At 37.3% G+C, this 19883-nt stretch overlaps 2 protein-coding genes across 8 annotated transcripts; one reads left to right on the forward strand and one right to left on the reverse strand.

The window, feature by feature from the left end:
* The first annotated feature begins 281 nt into the window (after positions 1 to 281).
* On the forward strand, positions 282 to 6620 carry LOC113283015 (ankyrin repeat-containing protein ITN1-like). 7 transcript variants are annotated; one of them, XM_026532142.1, is made up of 9 exons: positions 282 to 389; positions 493 to 771; positions 1458 to 1853; positions 2398 to 2736; positions 3131 to 3616; positions 3709 to 3861; positions 4541 to 4588; positions 5244 to 5671; positions 5874 to 6620. In XM_026532142.1, exons 2-9 carry the CDS (start codon positions 504 to 506, stop codon positions 6495 to 6497), a joined length of 2742 nt encoding a protein of 913 aa, XP_026387927.1. In that variant the 5' UTR covers positions 282 to 389; positions 493 to 503; the 3' UTR covers positions 6498 to 6620. The 7 variants fall into 7 exon arrangements, with proteins under 7 accessions (XP_026387927.1, XP_026387930.1, XP_026387928.1 ...); XM_026532145.1 differs by having other exon boundaries at positions 3203 to 3616; XM_026532143.1 differs by having other exon boundaries at positions 1485 to 1853.
* Positions 6621 to 6795: 175 nt separating this feature from the next.
* LOC113283017 (purple acid phosphatase 15-like) lies at positions 6796 to 10710 on the reverse strand. Its single transcript, XM_026532150.1, has 7 exons — positions 10269 to 10710; positions 9892 to 10083; positions 9172 to 9505; positions 8834 to 9051; positions 8152 to 8342; positions 7661 to 7945; positions 6796 to 7373 (listed from the first exon to the last, which is right to left on the reverse strand). The coding sequence occupies exons 1-7, from the start codon at positions 10543 to 10545 to the stop codon at positions 7212 to 7214; spliced, it is 1659 nt and encodes a 552-aa protein (XP_026387935.1). The 5' UTR covers positions 10546 to 10710; the 3' UTR covers positions 6796 to 7211.
* Positions 10711 to 19883: the final 9173 nt, after the last annotated feature.

Consider the following 19883-nt stretch of genomic DNA (forward strand, 5'->3'; position numbering starts at 1 on the left):
CTGGCTGAGTTTGGTAGAAAAAATGATAATCATGTCAACGAATTATGTCATTATAACTATGTCAACGGATCCTTCCCCTACCTTTAAGGGAATAAATAAATAAACAACGGTCTGCAAAAAGGTTTTAGCCCACACGGACACGGTTAATGGTCAATGAGCGTGTTTAAAATGCTCTGCGTTCGAGACTGACTTTTAACTTTAAAACTCTGGTCGACCCGATTTATCAGACATAAGCAAAACACTGTGGCCGACACATATAAAATATTGGATGCTCTATATTATAAGTAAATGTGTCAGTCGTTTCAAAATTAAAGGTTAACCAAGCATTCGCAGTCATCGAACGTCTGGAGGAAAAGTATTTCACTTCTGATTTTAGTTCTGGTTTGCCGGTAAGTATCATGGATCCTAGCAGCTAAAACAGTTTGATTTCAATTTATCGCTTCACCAATTTTATATTGAAGATATTTTTTTTAAATGGAATGAATTGATCAGGGATCTTAAAGATGGCATTAGTAGATTTAGCTGAAATTGCGATTGTTGATGAACTTCTTACACGAGACAATTCCGAAGAATGGAAAGTCAAAACGAAAAATTACTTGTCAGATCAAGATCTATGGGGTATAGAAGATGAAGTCCGTACTTACCGATACGCTGAAAATCAATTCCAACCTTGGACAATCAGGAAAAAGGGTAATGGCAGGCTAAGAATTACATGCGGACTAGAGCTGCTTCCTGCAATTCTGCACAAAGAAGCTTGGGAAGCACTAGCAGGTTAGATACTTTGTAAACATAAAAGAAAGTTAATTCATGCAATTCTGCTTCCTCTAATAGCTTATATCTTGTTTCTACCTTGTCATGTACATTGGCCGTATAACAACCAGAACCATTTCTCCCGTGTTTACTAATACCATGTCTGTTATTTTTGTGTCATCAAAATGAGTCCAACGGTATCTCTACCATTAGAGTAATGTCGTTGAGTTATTTGCCCTAAACTCTTCAAAATCACAGTAGAGGCTTGCCTATGGTGTTTTTATTTCTAGAATTCAGTGGACCGCAGTAGTTTGAGGGGTCACTAATCTTCTCAACCCCTACGACTGTCCATAGGGATGTCAATTGAGTATCTTGCAAGCGTTGAAAAATCAGTATTGGGTTAATCTTTGATCGGTGGGTAATCTTTGAAGTTGAGAACCATCAAGTAGTCTGATGGTTCTCATGCTCCTTCCCACTGCGGAGGTAGGGGTTCGGACCTGGTAATGCCAAATAAACTCCCATTTGAAGGAGTTCGGATGTAGTCTCGTAAAAAAAGAAAAAATTTGTAGGTTAAACTTAAATACGTTGGCAGTTTCATAGCGATCTTTGTTTTTTAGTACCAATTTTTTATTTTTTGATGGAAGGTTACAATTATAGGATGCATGCGTATTTATTATTTATCAGCTTATCATGGCATATTAAACCAGAGGTGTCTAATACGACGGCAATAGCAGCAACAACAAATTTAGATGAGGCAGCAGCAACAATAAATTTTGGTGAAGCAGCAGCGGCAACAAATTTAGACGGAGTTCTAATTTTTAATGAAATTCTTACATCGACCAATTATGAAAATTGGAAGATGAACATGAAAAATATATTGTTAAGAAGAGATCTGTGGTCTTTTGTTGGAACAAAAGCTTTTCAACCTCCATCTGGCCAGGCAGATAATTTTTCCATTTGGAAGGCTGCAAATAGAAAAGCTCTTGAGATCTTGAATATGTCTTGTGGGGAGGAAATGCTACCTCACATTTTGTACATAGATTCCTTCAGAGATGCTTGGAACCATTTAGCACTAGTAGCAGCTGCATCTACGGCAGAAAAAGGTAAGATCTATCTCTAAAAAGTGCAAAGAAGCTGAAGCTTTTATTCTTGTTTGTGCTCAAAATATGAACTAATGCAAGACGTTGACAATGCCTCTCAAAAAAGAGAGGTTACATGCCAGTTCAGTGTCGTCGAACATTTGTTTAGTCCACAGTAACCTGAAGGTATTACTTATAATGGATCACATCATCCTGCATCACTTTGGACGAAATCATAAAAATTAGGATCAATTTTATTTTGGCCAACCTGGTGAGATTTTTAGTGGGCAGACCTGGGGGTGAAAAACCTTAAGGTCATGCTAATTTTTTAATCTTGAGATCATTTAATCTAAATGTATGCTCAATTACCAAATGATAATCTTGACTTCATTTAATCATTTATCTTAACCAAATATAAATGATAGTTTTACTTCCAAAAAGGGTACGCTCTTGGCGGATGATCAGGTTTTCTGATTTGGGTTGTTTGAAACTCGGTTCGTCTCTTTTGTTTTTGTCTATGTCTTTGTTTCGTTTTGGCTCACATATCTATCTGTATAATATTTGACAGAGAGATATGGTAGGATGTTACAAGCAGCGATAACAGCTAAAGCAAAATTAAATGGTGTTATTGAGGAAAATAAAATTAGATCGCCAAGCAATCATAAGGACTGGAAAGTCTACATGGAGAATTTATTGAAAACTAAATATCTGTGGGGAATTCTGGATGACAGTGAAGATATTGTGGATGAAAGTGCGCATCGAACAGCTCCTAACTGGTCTCACAAAAATAGGGAAGCTTTAAAAACTATAAGGATGTCATGTGGACCAGAAATGCGTTTTTTGGGGGAAGTAGATAAAGCCAAAGAGGCATGGGAGCGGTTAGAAGCAGCTGATTGTTTGGATGGAGGTTAGATCGACTAATCTCTTAAACATAAGCTACAAAGTTCTTATTATAAGTCATCTTTTCAAGTAGCGTAGATTATATATGTTATTTACTTGGGACCTGCATATATCCATAAATAACCATATATCCCAATTTAGTTCAACAACAATTTATCATGAGAAGGTCTGTGTATCATGAATATTACAGTTTTACTCATAGTTTTACTTTGATTGTTATACATTATCACCTGCATACATGGCCTAGCTGTTATGATCGACCGTCGCATTATTATACATTAATATCCAATAGTTAGAGACACTCTATTAGTATGCTATATACAGTGTCATATATAACTTAACTCTTAAATTGAGAGTGTCTGGTCTCCGCCCTAATGATTGACAACACATGTTGACAATAGCATACATAAAGTACATACCACTGCTCCAAGCCATCCAAAATGATGAGTTCCTGGGATTTCTGAGATACGCAGAAAGGGTTCATTTCAACGCTGAAGCAGCAAGAGCTAAACTTACAGAAGAAGGATTAACAGCTCTTCACTATGCTGTTAAGTTAGGCAAAGCTGATATTGTGAAATTTCTGGTACACTTGATGACTGGAAAAGATTTAGAAATAAAGACAGATCAGGGTCAAACTGCCCTCTCCATTGCAGCTGAGGGTAATAATGTGGAACTGGTTAAGATAATGGTGACGAAGAATCCAAAGTTGCTATTTATTAAAGATGGACTCAAGCATATCCCACTTGTTACCTCCGCTATAAACGGAGACGAGGATGTGTTGCGTTATCTTTACTCACAGACAAACTTGGGAAATGTAAATTATAAGGAAATTGGAGATAAGAATGTTGCTACTCTTATTACAGCTGCACTTAGGGTGGACTTATTTGGTAAGATTCAATTGTAATCTTAGAACAATTCAATTTACTGTCCTTAAATTTAAGAAAATTATCTATTATAACTGACATGCACATATATGCAGATGTTGCATTGGAACTACTGAGAAAATTCCCAAAATTAGCTACTACTAAGGATGAGTATGAAATGACTGTTTTTAATGTATTGGCGGGAAAGCCTTCTGCCTTTCCAAGTGGAAATCGTTTTGGATTTTGGCGTACATGCATATACGAATGGAGTAAGTGATACCTCTCTTCATTGATTGGTGAAAGTTGCTCTAGTGTTACTTTATTTGATTTCTGAAATTAGTTACTCCTCACATATGGATCGAAACTTCAAATTGTGGTCCCATTGATTCTTATGGCATCGTAGAACCTCAATTATCTATTCTTCCTGTTATACAAAATGTTTATTCTGTTATTCTACATGATTGTAATTGTAAGCATGTGGATACATGTGAACCTTACGTTCATCGGAGAGGACAACATATCTTTGCAGTGCAATTTTTGTAAAGAAATAGGTCGATTATATAGTCCAGGGCCTAATTATTGTGTTCCTCTCCAGCTCTCCCTCTCACATTTGACTAGCTTGAGAAGACATCAACATGAAATAGTTGATTGATTTATTTATTAGAGTATCTCTGCCATAAATCTAGAAGATTAAAATGCTAAGATAGCCTAATATTACATATCAACTTTGGTAAAAACAAAGTCGATTGATAACTGATGAATACTGTCAATATTTTTTGGTATCTATCTGTTGATGAAACAAAAATTCTTCTATGCAATGAAAAGATCAACGGTCGTTATACTGGTGTGACAGTCCAGGAAAAATTGGTGTTTGATGAATGTATATAATTTTACAAGGATGCTCTTTAACCTCGTCAATATTTTCATGTTCATATGTTACTATCACAGTTGACGTTGAAGAACCTGGATTTATTTGTAAAGCTCTCATAGCAGTAGGTATGTATTGACAAATAATTTTAAAAAGGTTTAATATGCTATTTGCTGGTTGCTAGTGTTTGACATGTTTAGATATTCTATGTTTACTTGATTTATTGAGGAGGTCAAGTTGGGAGAAAATATGGTGGTTCTGGTCCAAGGTCTGTTATCATGACATAATTTTTATTCGATTGCCTAAACTTCTTATTCATATCTAGATCTTTGGATTTCTCAGCTTACATATCTTGTCTTTGGGTTTCTCCTCGCTAAAAATATGGAAAGGGAAATGGTAGATTTACAACTAATTACCACTAGATTTAAAAGTCTAAGTGAAATAGTCATCATTGCTAGAGTTTGTATCTCTTGACTAGTTAAGACCTATACATACTTTAAGGTTGTGACAATTCATGCTCTTCATAACCAAGGACCCGCTTGCCTTTTAATGATAATTATACTTAAAAATAGGTTCAATATCTTTCATCAATTGTGTGTTCTAGTGAAGTATTTAAATCTATTATCTAGAAGAAGTTTGGTACTAGCCACTACATATTAGTATAGATGTCTATTTTTTTTTTCTTTTCTTTTCTTGAGGAATAGTAGAGATATCATCGTCGTAGAAAATAGAAAATACATGAGTCATGCTACTTACATCTAACCTTATATACCGATGAAACAGTTCCAGGTATAAAACACATACATGATATGAAAGTGAGTCATGCACAAGCCCATGAAATACTCGAGATCGTTCGTCCCCTGCTTTCCAGATTAAGTTCGAGTCAGCTCGTGGAAGCAAAAGCATGTGAAGCAATCTACCTGACAACTATTCATGGGATTGTTGAGTTTTTCACAGTGCTCATGAATCAACCTAATCTGATAGACTTTAGAGATGAAGACGGACGAGGTTTATTTCAGAATGCTGTTTTATATCGACAACAAAACATCTTTGATATAATATCTCAGATGGGATTAAGAAACGAGATTACTGATAGTTTGGACAAGGACGGGAACAACATCTTACACTGTGCTGGAATTTGGGAATCATCGCGACTTGATAAAGTCTCTGGCGAGGCTCTACAAATGCAAAGGGAGATACAATGGTATCAGGTATGCCAAAAATTAGCGACTCAGTTAAATTTTATTCAAACAACTATTTTTATAAACAACTCCAAACAATAACGAGCAAGTGAGAGGTTGAGATTGCATGGAAAGGTTTGTGCCTATCCAGCTTTTATATGCATTTTCAGTCTTCAACTTACTTGTACACATGACAATTAAATTGATTTTACATATTTATCACAAATCTCAGGAGGTGGAAAGACTGGTAAAACTAAGACACAGAGAGATGGAGAACAAAGAAGGTTTGAAACCTAAGGATTTGTTCAAAAAACAACATAAAAATTTAGCAAAAGAAGCAGCATCGTGGATGAAAGAAACATCGCAAGCGTGTATGGTTGTCTCTACCCTTATAGCCACAGTTATGTTTGCGGCAGCGTTCACAGTACCCGGTGGCAATGACCAAAATACAGGACTCCCAATGTTTCAGAAAAAAAGAGCCTTTGCAATATTTATAGTCTCAGATGCAATTTCTCTTTTCTCTTCGTGTACGTCTGTCTTGATGTTCTTCTCTTTATTAACTGCACGCTATGCGCAGCAAGATTTCCTGGTATCATTGCATAGGAAATTGATACTTGGTCTGTCCTCCCTCTTCATCTCTATAGCAACCATGATGGCTGCTTTTGCTGCAACACTTGTTATTGCTGTTCAAAGGGAAGTTTGGTGGGCTTACATCCCAGTGACTCTATTAGCAAGTGTCCCAGTTATCTTATTTGGTCTTTTGCAACTTCCTCTTTTTGTTGACATAGTCAAGTCCACCTATTGGCCCAGTCTTCCTCGTAAGAAAACATTGTATGTTAAAAAGAAAAACAAGTAGAATATTTAATGTTCCTGACCTTAATTTGCTTGTGTTCCTTGTACAATGAATCTAATGAAGGAGAACTTTATTGTGTTAAATTTTTTGTTTCTTTCTTATCATATTATACAGCTCTTTGTACTGCGTTTGTTTTGCTTTTTCTCTTTGATAAAACTCCACCTGAATGGTGAAATCCTTCAATTAAAGTTTTGTTTCAGATCTCACACTTGTAATTGTTCCGCTGTTTAGAAGTTGCCTAGCACTTCAAATCAAACAACCACTGCAGCCTGCAGGTGCAGGTACCCTAACTACAAAATCATACAAAAGATATTCAAACACATTAAGATCCTCATTGTGTAAATTTTTACTCTTATGATATTACATTTTCTTACTAGTACATATATGTATCCTGACTACACTAATTATCCACTCGCCTTCCTGGGTTATCCACCCTTATTCCAATGGGTGGACACCAAGAGACGGTCGGGTGCAGCACCTTTTTAAAAAATATAGTACAATAAACAATTCCATCTCCATGGATCAAGGAAACTAGTAACTACCTAATTTTTTCTGCTCATTTCAATCTCTAGTCTATATCAAATTCTGGCACTTTGTATCGAATTGTATTCCCCTCTAGCAGTCCGGGGGTTTCGTCTGAAGTAACAAGCTATGGGTAACTAGCTATGGTAAGTATGGTGATTGATTTGTAACCATTTAAAAACCTGAAGATGCTTCTCATCTGCTGGGAAATAAATGATGTACAACCCGAGATTTTATCACCTTGGGTTGAACTGGGCACCTATCTGGCTGCCTTACAATATAAATTTGATCACCAAAACTGTTGTACAAATCCTGATTCCGGTGCCATGTCCATAAAGCGTGTGTGTCATTCTTCATCTGCAAAAGACATGATAAGCCATCATCAGTTTGTGCTCTTATTTTTCTGAAGCTGCCAATGGCAAAAAATGGAGATCCTTTTAAGGGCGGAAACTTGCAGAGAAGCATCCTTGCAAAATACTGGCCCATAAATCATATTCATGTGAGCCCACAGTCTGGTTTAAAAGAAAGAGTGGTATCAACATATCCCAGCTTGTGTGTGCAAAATTCTTCATCATTTAGGATTCCTGGCACAGTATTGTACAGTCAGAACAGAGCCACAAACAACAAGAGAAAGAAGGGAGTACCTCTAGGATGCCATGACCAAAGCTACTTTCTCGGTATGCACTAAAATCAGGTTGTCGATCCCAGCAGAATTTACCCGCAGCAGGGCCTGAGGTGAAATTAAATGCGCAGAAGCCACCCATGTATTCATCTGGTGTTGTTGATGGGTCTGGACAGTTACCAGGTTCATCGGCGTGTTTGACAGCCATCTTCTCTCTATTGCCTCCATCTCCAACAGTGATGTAAACAGGACCACATGGATCCAGTGAGTAGTTATAGACACGATTGGACCTTTCATAGGCATGTACCTAAAGTTTTTGGAAATAACTTAATTTAGCATGTTAAACAAAGAAGAGACCAAGACAGACATGTGAATGGCGGCTCAGACAATCCAGTCAATGTCTAGTTTCTACTGAGATAGACGAACATCAATATACTTGGTAGAATATTTAAGTTAACAGTGACGGTATAGAGAAAGTAATTAGCGTAAAAAAAATACAACTGTCTGACTTACATGTCCATTGAAAACCATGTCAACACCATACGAGTAGAGCAAGTCTTCCATCGCCACCCTCATACACTCGGCTTCTCTGTAATGAGGTTTGTAGGAATTGTACCAAGGTGGGTGCCATGTTGCGACCAACCATGGAGTTACTGATCTGTCCACATTAGCCAAATCTTTTTCCAACCAATTATACTGTTCCCCTGTGAAGGAATAAAGATTAGGCCATATTATAGTTCAGCAGATTTAGTATGTGAAGCAGTAAAACATTCATCCATGATTTAAGTATTTCAATGCAATTAAATTTTCTTAAGATAGTCGAAAGCACGATTCAAATAATGCGGATGATTTTGAGATTGACACCATCTAAAATTCCTTCTTGAAAATAAAAATGTTCTCTGATAAGTGAAAAAATGGCAATCAAAATTTACTGGATTACATGATTCATACTTCCTGGAGACCAATCAATTCCAAGAACACTTAACGAAGAAATACTTAAAAGACTTTTTGCATTTAATGTTTCTGTATCACAACTTGAATTGAGAATATTCACGGTGACCATCGTTAGCAACTATTTTCAACAATAGGTATTATTAAAAGATGTATCAGAAAATTCTTTTTGCAAATTAATCTTTTTTGTTTCTTCGGATTAATGAGATTCTGAAAGAAAACAGCAGTGGAAAAAATAATTTACCTGACTTGTTATAGTCGATGTAGGCACCAAGCATAATGAAGTGTATGCCACCTGCACTGAATGAATAATAAAATGTGGAGGAAGATCCACTTTCTTCATTAGGGAATGCAAATCGAGAACTATAAGCTGCGAATGTCTTGTTATCAGCTTGGGATTCTATTTCATGATTGCCTTCTACCACCATTATCGGAACTTTAGATATCAGAGGCTGCATGTACCTGAATGTGCATATCGGACGTCATGTACAGAGAGTACAACAAAATAAAGCTTATAGAAAGCTAAATATTTCTTGATGAGAAGCAGCTCAAGTACAATGAGAGAATGGGTTCAGTATTTACCTTCCCCAATAATCCCAACGAGGCTGGTAGGTTTCATGAATAGGAGTATCTTTAAACGAACACGAATAGCAATCCGACCCAGAACCATTTGTAAGGTACAGATTCGCGTAAGTTACATCACCAACCAACACCACAAGATCAGGATTGTTACTTCTCAAGTGGTCGATTGTGGATGTTGTGTTGTATGTCAGACCCAAATCTCCGACAATTGCAATTCTCCCAGGGTAGCTCCTAGGAGACGAAATTGGCATGGTCTTAAAAGAAAGCAGAGGACTCAAAGCTGGTATGGAAGGATCTCCACAGCGATAATAATACAGTGTGCTAGGATTCAAGCCTGTGAAAGGGCATACAAAAGGAGATGCAAAATTAAATTTCAAAATCTCAACTTTCCCTTCGAAGAGTATGATAATGATATAACTATACTGCTGCATGATAGAAGAACCTTAAAAGAATCACACTGGCAACATATTACAGGTTAGGCTTTTTATAGCAATGTCTAATGTGAAACCTCGTTTATGTATCATTCCGTGATCGACATGCTAAAACTGTGTGCTTGATCAATAAATCTGAGCAAAATGAGAATCTTATGCAAACCAAACACATCTTATTCAAGGCTCAGTGGTTTGGTTTGAATAGGTGAGGCACTGCCTCAAGATGCTACCTTTGGAGCAATTACAAAAATCGAAAGGGTAAAGCTGCAAAACTAAATGGGAAACATACCTGTGAGGCGAACATGGTGTATGATTCCAGAAGTGTAATTCTTAAGACCATGGAAAGGATAAAGCTGATTGTAAACAAGAGAATGCCCAGTAGCATCATGAAACAATGGAAACCTTAGCGTTCCAAAACGAACTAAACTCCCTACAGTTTTCGGATTCAGAGGCTTCACATTATCCCCAATTTGATATTCCCCTATAATTTGCATTCCAGAAACAAAAACAAAAAAAATGAGCTTAATAACCAACCTAATTGAAGCTTTATAAGAGAATTTGGCAGAAACTATAAATATTTAAACTTTTTTTGTGCAAAATTATAAACCCAAATGCAATTTTTTTACAAAATTCAGAGAAACTAAAATGAAAAATGAAAATTGATACCTGTAATCCAAGAAATCCAGACAGAATCATGAGAAGCCGAAAGAGAAACAGAGATCTGTTCGGGTTCAAAACCCTTAACATTTCGTTGGACACGAGGATCTGTATCAGGCAAATCAACAGCATGTCCACGGAAATTATCATCGAACGGAACTGTAACTGGATCAAATGGACCATCAAGTGTTGATGGAATATCCCCATTCACCAAAATGAAGAAACTCCCCAAGAAAAAACTAAGCAAAACCAAATTTATCATCATCATCATCGGTATTATCTTCATTTTTCGAAACTGAAAAGAATAAAATGGGTAAAATCTAGGTCGACATCTTTGTTTAATACAGAGGTTGTTGGATTTGGATTTAAATAGAAAAACAAATGGATAGATAACGAATAGAGAGAGGAATTTGAAAAGGACGGGAATATTCGCGGGAGTATTCGAATGCTAGTCTATTCGATTGCGCTTGAAATGTTCGGTGGTCGCATTCTCTGGTTATATAGTGCCAAATTATGTTTCCTGTTTAAGCGGACTACTTGACTAGTAACATGTACTTTAACGGATATCATGCGACTCAAGTGGAAGTGGTTGCTAGAATTGTGTGTTGCTTTAAACAACGGAAAACAATTTTGTTTGCCAAGACATCTTTCATCATCCCCACGGTGTCGTTCGGTGGGTATCAATTCTCATTTCTCACTGAATTTCTTTCACTATCGGTTCGAATCAGTTGGCGTACTTGAGTTACAAAAAAAAAATGTTCAAAAACCTTTTGAAATCAACATATTCGCGTACTGACCAACTCAGTTTGTGTATTTATGGATTCAAAAATGTTCAGAAATCCAAAAGATTCTGGACATTTTGATTATAGTTAAATACACAATCTCAGAATAATTTTTAAAAACAAAAATATTAATTTTTTGTGAAACAAAATATTTTTATTTGATTTCTGCTTCTAAAATTCAAACGCGCTATTAGAATTTTTATTTGTTGTTGTTTACATTTTTATTTTGGTAATCCAAAAACATAAAGATGTTATTACATTGTGATTGTCGTGAAACTAAAAGAACCCTTAATTTTGGAGCAAAGGAAATAAAAGTATAATTTCAGGGGCCTTTCTTAAAGAAACCCCTACTTTTGGTTAATTAGTTATATGCTTTAGCTAAAGTTTCCACGATACTTATACCCACCAGTGAGTAATGATTAAAGGAATTGTTAGTTGGCATTGACCAGTCAATTACTGTGATGGTGTTCCAAATCTTTGAATCATGGCTGAACAGAAAATGACCATAGGCATGGCAAACACGCCAGTGGCGTCCAATAGGTATCATTATTGGACCAATTGGGAAAGTATATACTAAACTATTATTTCGTGGGGGTTCTATATGTGATACATAGTTACATACAACTATCTAGAGGTAGAGGATGAGATAAGAAAGCTACGTCAATGGAAAGTGCTGCGTGATTTCGCTTGGAACCATGTTATATCCGGAGATATCAACGGAATCACCTAGGCGACATCGGAGCCCCTCCATCCAGAGCGCGGGCTTGGGCCGCTCTTTTAATAAGCTGACTCGCTTCCTGAAAGTTAGTCGGTGTAGGCTTTCTGCGAGAGGATCAGTTCTTTTTATTGGACGTGTATGTAGAGCTGGCAAACGGGCGCGCCGGGGCTTGTCCGTTACGGGTTTCACAGATTCGGGTTAATACGGGTTGAAACCCGCGGATTGAAATTCTTCACGTGTTGTCATTTCTTCAACTCGTGCCCGTAATGGGTTGAACCCGCGGGTTCACGGGTTAGCCCGCCCGTTTCAGAAATAAGTTAAGATTCTCATTAAATAAGGCTAGGTACAATTTTATACAAGTAAACTAGTAAGGATATAATCTCTGATTTCAACTGCAGGATCTCATTCTCTAACTCTACTCTAGCAGCAGATTCTTTAACTTTTGCTTGTCTCTCTCTGCCTCTACTCGTCCTCGCTCTTCCTCTAATGCTGTCAAAAGAAAACCACCACATTAAAACGTTATACACCAAAACAAAAAGTTGCATAAACTAAATCCAAAACAATTAGGTTATTCGAAGACATTTCAAAAGCAAATGCATTCCCCATGATTCACAGAACAAGTCTGCAACAACTAAGAATGGTTGGTTAGATACTCAAACCCATACTACCACTTATAGTTGCTTTCTTGTCTGATTATTAAAGAGATGTATCCAACTAATAAGGCCCAAATTGACAATTGCCATCCTAACCAATAATATCCTTGTACCCACTGACAAGTTTGGTTACTATAGCACCAATGAAATTAAGCCTAACAAGTGATGAAGTCTAAATTAATCCTAACAAGTAATGAAGTCTAAGGTCTCAGCGTTATGTTGATTTTAGAAATGTAACGCCATTCCTTTCATGGCTAATGACCACATAAGTAAATCAATCGACCAAATTTAATTCAAACTATCATTAATTTATAATGTATGGTGTTTTCTTTCCAAAACTTAATAAGCTAAGGTTGGATTCTCACTTCACCCATTTATCAAACAGATTGTAGGCATAAGCTAACATTAAGTGCATACATGAATTGACTGGTATTACTATTCAAGAATTTTATCCAAAATCAAATGAATTTATGTTCAGGTCACCCATCAATTATATTTCCAATAATTCATAAAGGAAATTGTGAAATTCAAAATGACAATAATTCATTTAGCTAAATTTATGAACCTTAACAACAATTTCCCATATGCTTCGTTTTCCAAAGACCATCCTTTTCTTTTTACAAGACTGAACACCATGAACACTAATTAAGAGCAGTGCAATTAAAATCTAAATTAGAGTGTGGTGATTGTAATATACATACCGAGCTTGCTTCAGAATCGCCATCAACATAACCAGAAGCAACAAAGATTCATTAGCATAGGATCAAAAGATTCAAAACCACCAGTATCATGACCCGGTTTGTACATGCAAAATAGAATTGATAAAACCCCATTCTTCTTAATTAAACCAGGACCCAAAATCACTTTAACCCTCTTCAAGAATCTTCTCAACTAACAGTAGCAACCATTTTCTTTTAAGAATTGGGGGAAATGACTGTTATCTAGGTATCTACGAACAAATTTGATCCCTACACCAACAAATTGTTCCAATTTTGAAATCAATCAAACAAAGAATTAAAATCAGATTCAACTGCTAATCTTTAGAGACAGTAACATTCTCAGCCTGAATCTTATTGATATGAGCATTAAGAAGCTTCACGGCTTCTCGAAGAGCATTCCTTTTCGCTACCTATCATAACAAATAATCAATTTTTACACCTGCAAATAATCTTTCTATCTATGCAAATATGCAACTAAATCATAACAAATCATGATAAAAAGAAGAAGAACATCAATACAAATCAATTCATGCTATACAGATCAAGATCGAAGACCTACAAAGCAGACGGAGAAGACGAAAGAATTGTGTCTGTGAACTGAGGCTGCCGCTGCGGACGGAGAAGACGAAATAATTAGGGTTTTTTCTGTTTTTATACCCATGGCAGGAGAGGAGACACGTATAGTAAATGGGAGGGACACGCGGCAGAAGTGAATGTGCGGGTTAACGGGTTAACCCGTTGTTTTACGATCCGGGCCGGGTTAACCCGTTTCTTGACGGGCCACTATTTCTCCAACCCGAACCCGGCTTGTTTAGAAACCATCCGAGCCGGGTTCGGGTTTTCACGGGCCGGGCACGGGTAAACCCGCGGGTTTGAGCTCGGTTGCCAGCTCTGTGCCACTGCTGTGGCACAACAACCAAGTGCAGGTCACTGCAGTCATATCAACAGGAAAGTCTTCAGCAAAGTGCAGGTCACTGCAGTCATAAAAACGGGCAAGTCTTCAGCAAAGTCCGAGTCATGTGCAGTCATTGTTGTTGTATCTAGTTGTAACTTACCTGTATTCTCGTCATAAGTTGTTTAGATTAGGAATGATTCTTTGAGCTATTCTTTGTACTTGTATTCATATAAATACCTAATGAAAAGATACAATCGACACTATTGTGAGACTATTCCACATATAAATCTAGAAATCTAAGATGGTATCCTTGTAGATCCTAGGAACCTTAATTCAACTCTTCTGCTTCATCTCTGTATCACTATCAATTTTTTTCCCTAGCTTATTCTTAAAACCATGCCTGAAACAGATCAATCCTCGCCTTCTTCCCCAACTCATCAATCAAATCCACCTCCTCCTAACTCTAGGGTTCTTGACCCATATGTTATTCACCCTTATGATAATCCCGCTACAGTTCTTTTTTCACCTTTACTTCAAGGAGATAATTATGGTGCCTGGGTTAGAGGGATTACCAAAGCTTTGAACGCCAATGGAAAACTAGGCTTTGTCGATGGGTCTTTACCACCACCGGAGGACGATCTCACTCATCGCTGCTGGAAACGCTGTGATGATCTAGTAGGAAGTTGGCTCCTCAATTCCGTCCACCCAGACACTCGTGCAAGCTGTTTATATGCAGCCTCTTCATATGCAATCTGGAAGGACTTGTAGGTAAGGTTTTGTATCTCAAACGCTCCTATTTTGTTTCGTTTGAAATCTGCAATAGTTTCCATCAGGCAAGAATCAATGCCTGTGTCTATTTACTACACCAAGATAAAAACAATGATCAGTATGACTCGTTGGTTGCTTCAACTAAGGCATGTATCTGCGGTGCTGGTAAGCATATGCTGAAAAGGCTTGAAAGAGACAGAGCAATGGAATTCCTCCAGGGTCTCCATGACAGATTCTCAAATATGAGAAGCCAAATCCTGACAATGGAACCGTTTCCGACTGCTCTGCGTATCTTCAATCTTGTGCAACAAGAGGAGGAGCAACAGAACATTACTGCATCTCCAGTACCCACTTTCGAATCAGCTGCCCTTAACACCAGCAAGCATTTTGCATCTTCATCTCGTCCTCCTGCTAGTCAGAATAAGCGCCAGCGACCACACTGCGATTACTGCAACAGGCATGGTCACGTACGTGTAAAGTGCTATAAGCTGCATGGTTTCCCTACTACCACCAACAACTTGCCAGTTTCTGCTGTTGCCACAGCCATGCCGCCTGATTCGACTACTATTCAACCAGCTATCCCAGCATTGTCCGCTGATCAGTATGCTCGTATTCTAGCTCTTATCAATCCTCCCAATGAATCTGCACAGATAGAACATCGTGCTAATTTCGCAGGTACGATTCTAACTACGTCTTTTATTGATCCATGGTTCGTAGACAGTGGTGCTACACACCATATCTGTACTTCTTTACAAATTTTCACCTCTTATAAGCCTGTCAAATCATTAATTCAAATGCAACTACCGGATGGATCATTCTCCGTGGTTAAGAATATTGGCGAAGTGGTTTTCTCACCAACGCTTAAGCTTTCTAATGTGCATCATATTCCGAATTTAAAATTTAATCTTATTTCTGTGAGTCAGTTAACTCGCCAATCCAACTGTGTTGCTTATTTTTTCGACAACTTTTATTTCTTTCAGGGCCGAGTCACGAAACAAGTGATTGGTCAGGCTAATTTCCTCTCTGGCTTATATCATCTTCAAATCCATCAACAACAGCCAGTGCAGCACAAGGTCTTATGCAATAAAGCCGCAATAGATGTTTCGCATTGTTGGCTAGGTCATCCTAGCTTAGAACGTTTAAAGTTTTTATGTCGTAATTTTGATTATATTCATTCCAGTTCTGAATTTTTTTGTGATGTTTGTCCTAATGGATAAACAAAGCCGATTATCTTTTAATAAAAATCAAATTTCTTCCAAACGTTGTTTTGAGTTAATATATTGTGATATTTGGGGACCATTTTCGACTCCCTCTTTTACTGGTGCACGATATTTCTTAACTATCGTCGATGACTTTTCTCGTTGCACATGGGTATATATCCTGCATACCAAAGATGAAGCGTTTAAATTTATCAAGTTTTTTACAAATTTTGTTGCTACATAGTACTCGCACAATATTACCAATATTTCTACTGGTACTTCAGTACCTTATTTACCTATCCTACAACGTATATAATCCGATAATGGGACAAAATTTTTATTTCGTAACATTCAAACTTGGTTTGCTGAAAAGGGTATTCACCATCAGCGCAGTTGCGTATCCACTGCGCAGCAAAATGGCGTAGTCGAACATAAACATCGCCATTTGCTTAACGTGGCAAGGGCATTACGTTTTCAATCAAACTTGCCTATAACTTACTGGGAAGAATGCATATTAGCTGCAACTTACTTGATTAATAAGATGCCAACTCCAATTCTCTCAAACAAAACTCCTCATGAAATCCTTTTGGGTACACAACCTAATTATCGACATTTGCGCATTTTTGGTTGCTTATGCTTTGCTCGCAATACCAAAATTACTTCTAAATTCGATTCCAGGGCAGTTCCTGGTGTGTTTCTAGGTTACCCCTATAATCTCAAAGGGTACATCATTCTCAATCTTGAAACTCAGACCACTTTTGTTTCACGTGACGTGGTTTTTCATGAAACTCATTTCCCATTCAAGGACAGATTTTTTAAATTCTTCTGTGCAGGAGGAAACTTATTTTGATGACCTTCCAGCTTCCTTGAATGTCTCAGTTTCACGAGATTCTATAGAATCATTCCACCAACATGAAACTCCCATATTAACTCAACGACCTGTCGCTACTCCGTCAACATCAGCAAACTCCTCCAACTCAGGTACGTCTCCAATAATATCTTCTACTGATATGAACATCCCTGTCACAATTGTTTAACCTGAGTCGGAACCAAAAATCCGACGCTCAACTAGAGAGTGTCTTCGTCCATCCCATTTATAGGATTACATTTGCTCGTTTCAGCAGTGTACATCCAATTCACCTTATCCCCTTATTAATTACATTTCTTTTGATAAATTTACTCCACAACATCGTGCTTTTCTCTCATCTGTTATTATCAACGATGAACCACGCACATTTACGGAAGCCATTCAAATTCCGGACTGGCGTGATGCCATTGTCAAAGAACATACTGCTCTACAAGACAATGACACTTTTATTATTACTACTTTACCACCTAGCAAATCCGCCATTGGCTGTAAATGGGTATTTAAAATCAAATATAAACTGGATGGCACAATTGAACGTCGTAAGGCACGTCTTGTTGCTAAAGGTTACACACAACAGGAAGGCATAGATTATCATGCCACTTTTGCTCCTATTGCAAAACTAGTTTCTGTTCGTGTTTTACTATCCGTTGCTGCCATTCATAATTGGCCACTACATCAACTAGATGTCAACAACGCTTTCAGACGAGGATATCTACATGAAAATTCCTCCAGGATTTCAGACGAAAGGAGATAATCGTGTTTATAAACTAAATAAATCTCTATGCGGACTCAAGCAAGCATCTCGCCAATGGTTTGCTAAATTCTCCACAGCTTTACTTGATGAAGGTTTTATTCAATCTCGTGCTGATTATTCACTTTTCACCTTTCATTCAGGTACAATTTCTCTTTATGTTTTAGTTTATGTCGATGATATTATTATTACTGGTAATAACGACTTGGCCATTCAGGACCTAAAACATAAACTCGAATCGAAATTTTCGCTTAAAAATCTTGGTCGTTTACAACACTTCTTGGGTATTGAAGTCTCTCGTTCTCCCCAAGGTATTTTTCTTTGTCAATGTAAGTATATTCTTGACATTGTTAATGATTCTGGTCTTTTAGGTGCTAAGGTATCTCCTTCCCCTATGGAACAACACCTTAAGCTTATACCATCTTCAGGCAATCCTCTTCCTGACCCTAGTGTTTATCGTCGTCTAATTGGTCGACTTATTTACCTTCAGGTAACTCGTCCTGATATCACGTACTCTGTGAATTATTTAAGCCAATTTATGCAGCAACCATGTTTTGGTCACTTGGAAGCTGTTGATAGACGCATTTATGTGTCTAATATATCTCATTTGTATATACTGTTAGTGCCCATTTTTGTACTTATTATGGTGTTTTATTTATTTATAGGTGTTTTTGAAAAAATAATCTTTTGCGGCGAAATTGGTTAAAAATGCGGCGTTTGGAGCTACGTTGACGGTATACCGGAAGTACCCCGGAAGTGCACCGGAAGTACCCCAGAAATACCCCGGAGGAACCTCGAAAAAGTGCGAAAAATGTCCCAGAAAAATTACAAAAGGCACCCAAGAGAAATTGATTTTGGCACTCAACTTTTGGATTAGGGGCACCCCTTTTCTTCAAGAGTTCAAAATAGAATTTTGGCGGGAATTTTCCATGCACGTCTGCATGATTTTGATTTGATTTCTGGGTAGCTTTGAGCGAGATTCAATCGCTGGAAATTATTGGGCTGAGCCTGTTAAGGCTAAACAGGCCGAATGCAAGTGATTTTAGCGATCAAGTTGGGCTGGAATGACCGGGAGAGAAGATCAAAGTCCAAACAGGGGATCTGTTTTCACGGGTCTGCTGTGGAGGAATTTATGGAGAATATTTGAGAATTAAGGGAAGATATCTTCTGTTATTTGATTCCAGTATATCTTGGGAACTTTTGGTAACAAAATTAGACGCGTACGAAGAGATTTGAAGGGATCAACAGTTATGAGGGAATAATATCGAAACCATGCAGTGAAGATTAAAGAGAATATTCTTTGAAGATTTGGTGAGCTATTACGTATAAATAAGCATCTTTAGGAGTCATAGAGGTTTTTATCAAGAGTTTGAGGTCGAGCCAGAACCGAGAGGAGCGAGAAATTGGGACTTGCAGGATTGTTCACCTGCTGCTGCTGAAGAAGAAGTTGGAGCTCAAGAACACGAAGAACGGACGGCCAAAGATCGTCGTTCTTCAACAGTTCCAGCAGCAGTGGAGAAGTGTCGCAGTTTAGCTGCAGTTTTCTGGTATCGTTTCTTTCTGGACGTGTTTTGTGAGTCTCAGAACCACTGTTTTATAACTTTTGACTCTTTTAATCATACTTTGAGCATCAAATATATATTTTGAGAACATGATTATTATGATTAGCTAAACCCCAACACTGGGATGATGGAGGAAGCCGTTCTTTACGCATATGATAATTATATTAATTCTTTTTTTGACTACTTGCACTTTTTATTAATCGATTTATGATTTTTCTTAATTGGTTGTGATATCGTATGATGATGTATGCTTGGTCGTAGTGCTTTTGATGCGTCATGCTAGTGATATACAATAAATATTCTAAAAATCTACCTTGGCAAGAATGAGAGTCCTTATGATTTGAGCTATAATTGTTTCGAATAAGTATATGAATTGTGTGAATGATTAATGGTGGAATCCTGTGTCCTAGTGTCTCTTGATCCCGTGACAAATATTGTGTATATATTTTTATTTTTAAATCTTTACAAGTCCGAGTAACGAACTTTTACTTATCACTAAAAAAAAACTACAACAAAATGGCGCCGTTGCCGGGGATATACAATAAATATTCTAAAAATCTACCTTGGCAAGAATGAGAGTCCTTATGATTTGAGCTATAATTGTTTCGAATAAATATATGAATTGTGTGAATGATTAATGGTGGAATCTTGTGTCCTAGTGTCTCTTGATCCTGTGACAAATATTGTGTATATATTTTTATTTTTAAAT

The sequence above is a fragment of the Papaver somniferum genome, chromosome 5 (genome assembly GCF_003573695.1).
Source record: "Papaver somniferum cultivar HN1 chromosome 5, ASM357369v1, whole genome shotgun sequence".
NCBI lineage: Eukaryota > Viridiplantae > Streptophyta > Magnoliopsida > Ranunculales > Papaveraceae > Papaver > Papaver somniferum.

What these genes read in the sequence shown, in the direction of transcription:
- LOC113283015 (XM_026532142.1), top strand. Translation starts at nt 504, where the DNA reads ATGGCATTAGTAGATTTAGCTGAAATTGCGATTGTTGATGAACTTCTT. An exon ending in AGCTTGGGAAGCACTAGCAG is followed by an intron (nt 772 to 1,457) that starts GTTAGATACTTT and finishes ATATTAAACCAG; the next exon opens with AGGTGTCTAATACGACGGCA. An exon ending in GGGAGATACAATGGTATCAG is followed by an intron (nt 5,672 to 5,873) that starts GTATGCCAAAAA and finishes CACAAATCTCAG; the next exon opens with GAGGTGGAAAGACTGGTAAA.
- LOC113283017 (XM_026532150.1), bottom strand. Translation starts at nt 10,545, where the DNA reads ATGAAGATAATACCGATGATGATGATGATAAATTTGGTTTTGCTTAGT. An exon ending in ACACCATGTTCGCCTCACAG is followed by an intron (nt 9,506 to 9,891) that starts GTATGTTTCCCA and finishes GCCCTTTCACAG; the next exon opens with GCTTGAATCCTAGCACACTG. An exon ending in CATCGACTATAACAAGTCAG is followed by an intron (nt 8,343 to 8,833) that starts GTAAATTATTTT and finishes ATTCCTTCACAG; the next exon opens with GGGAACAGTATAATTGGTTG.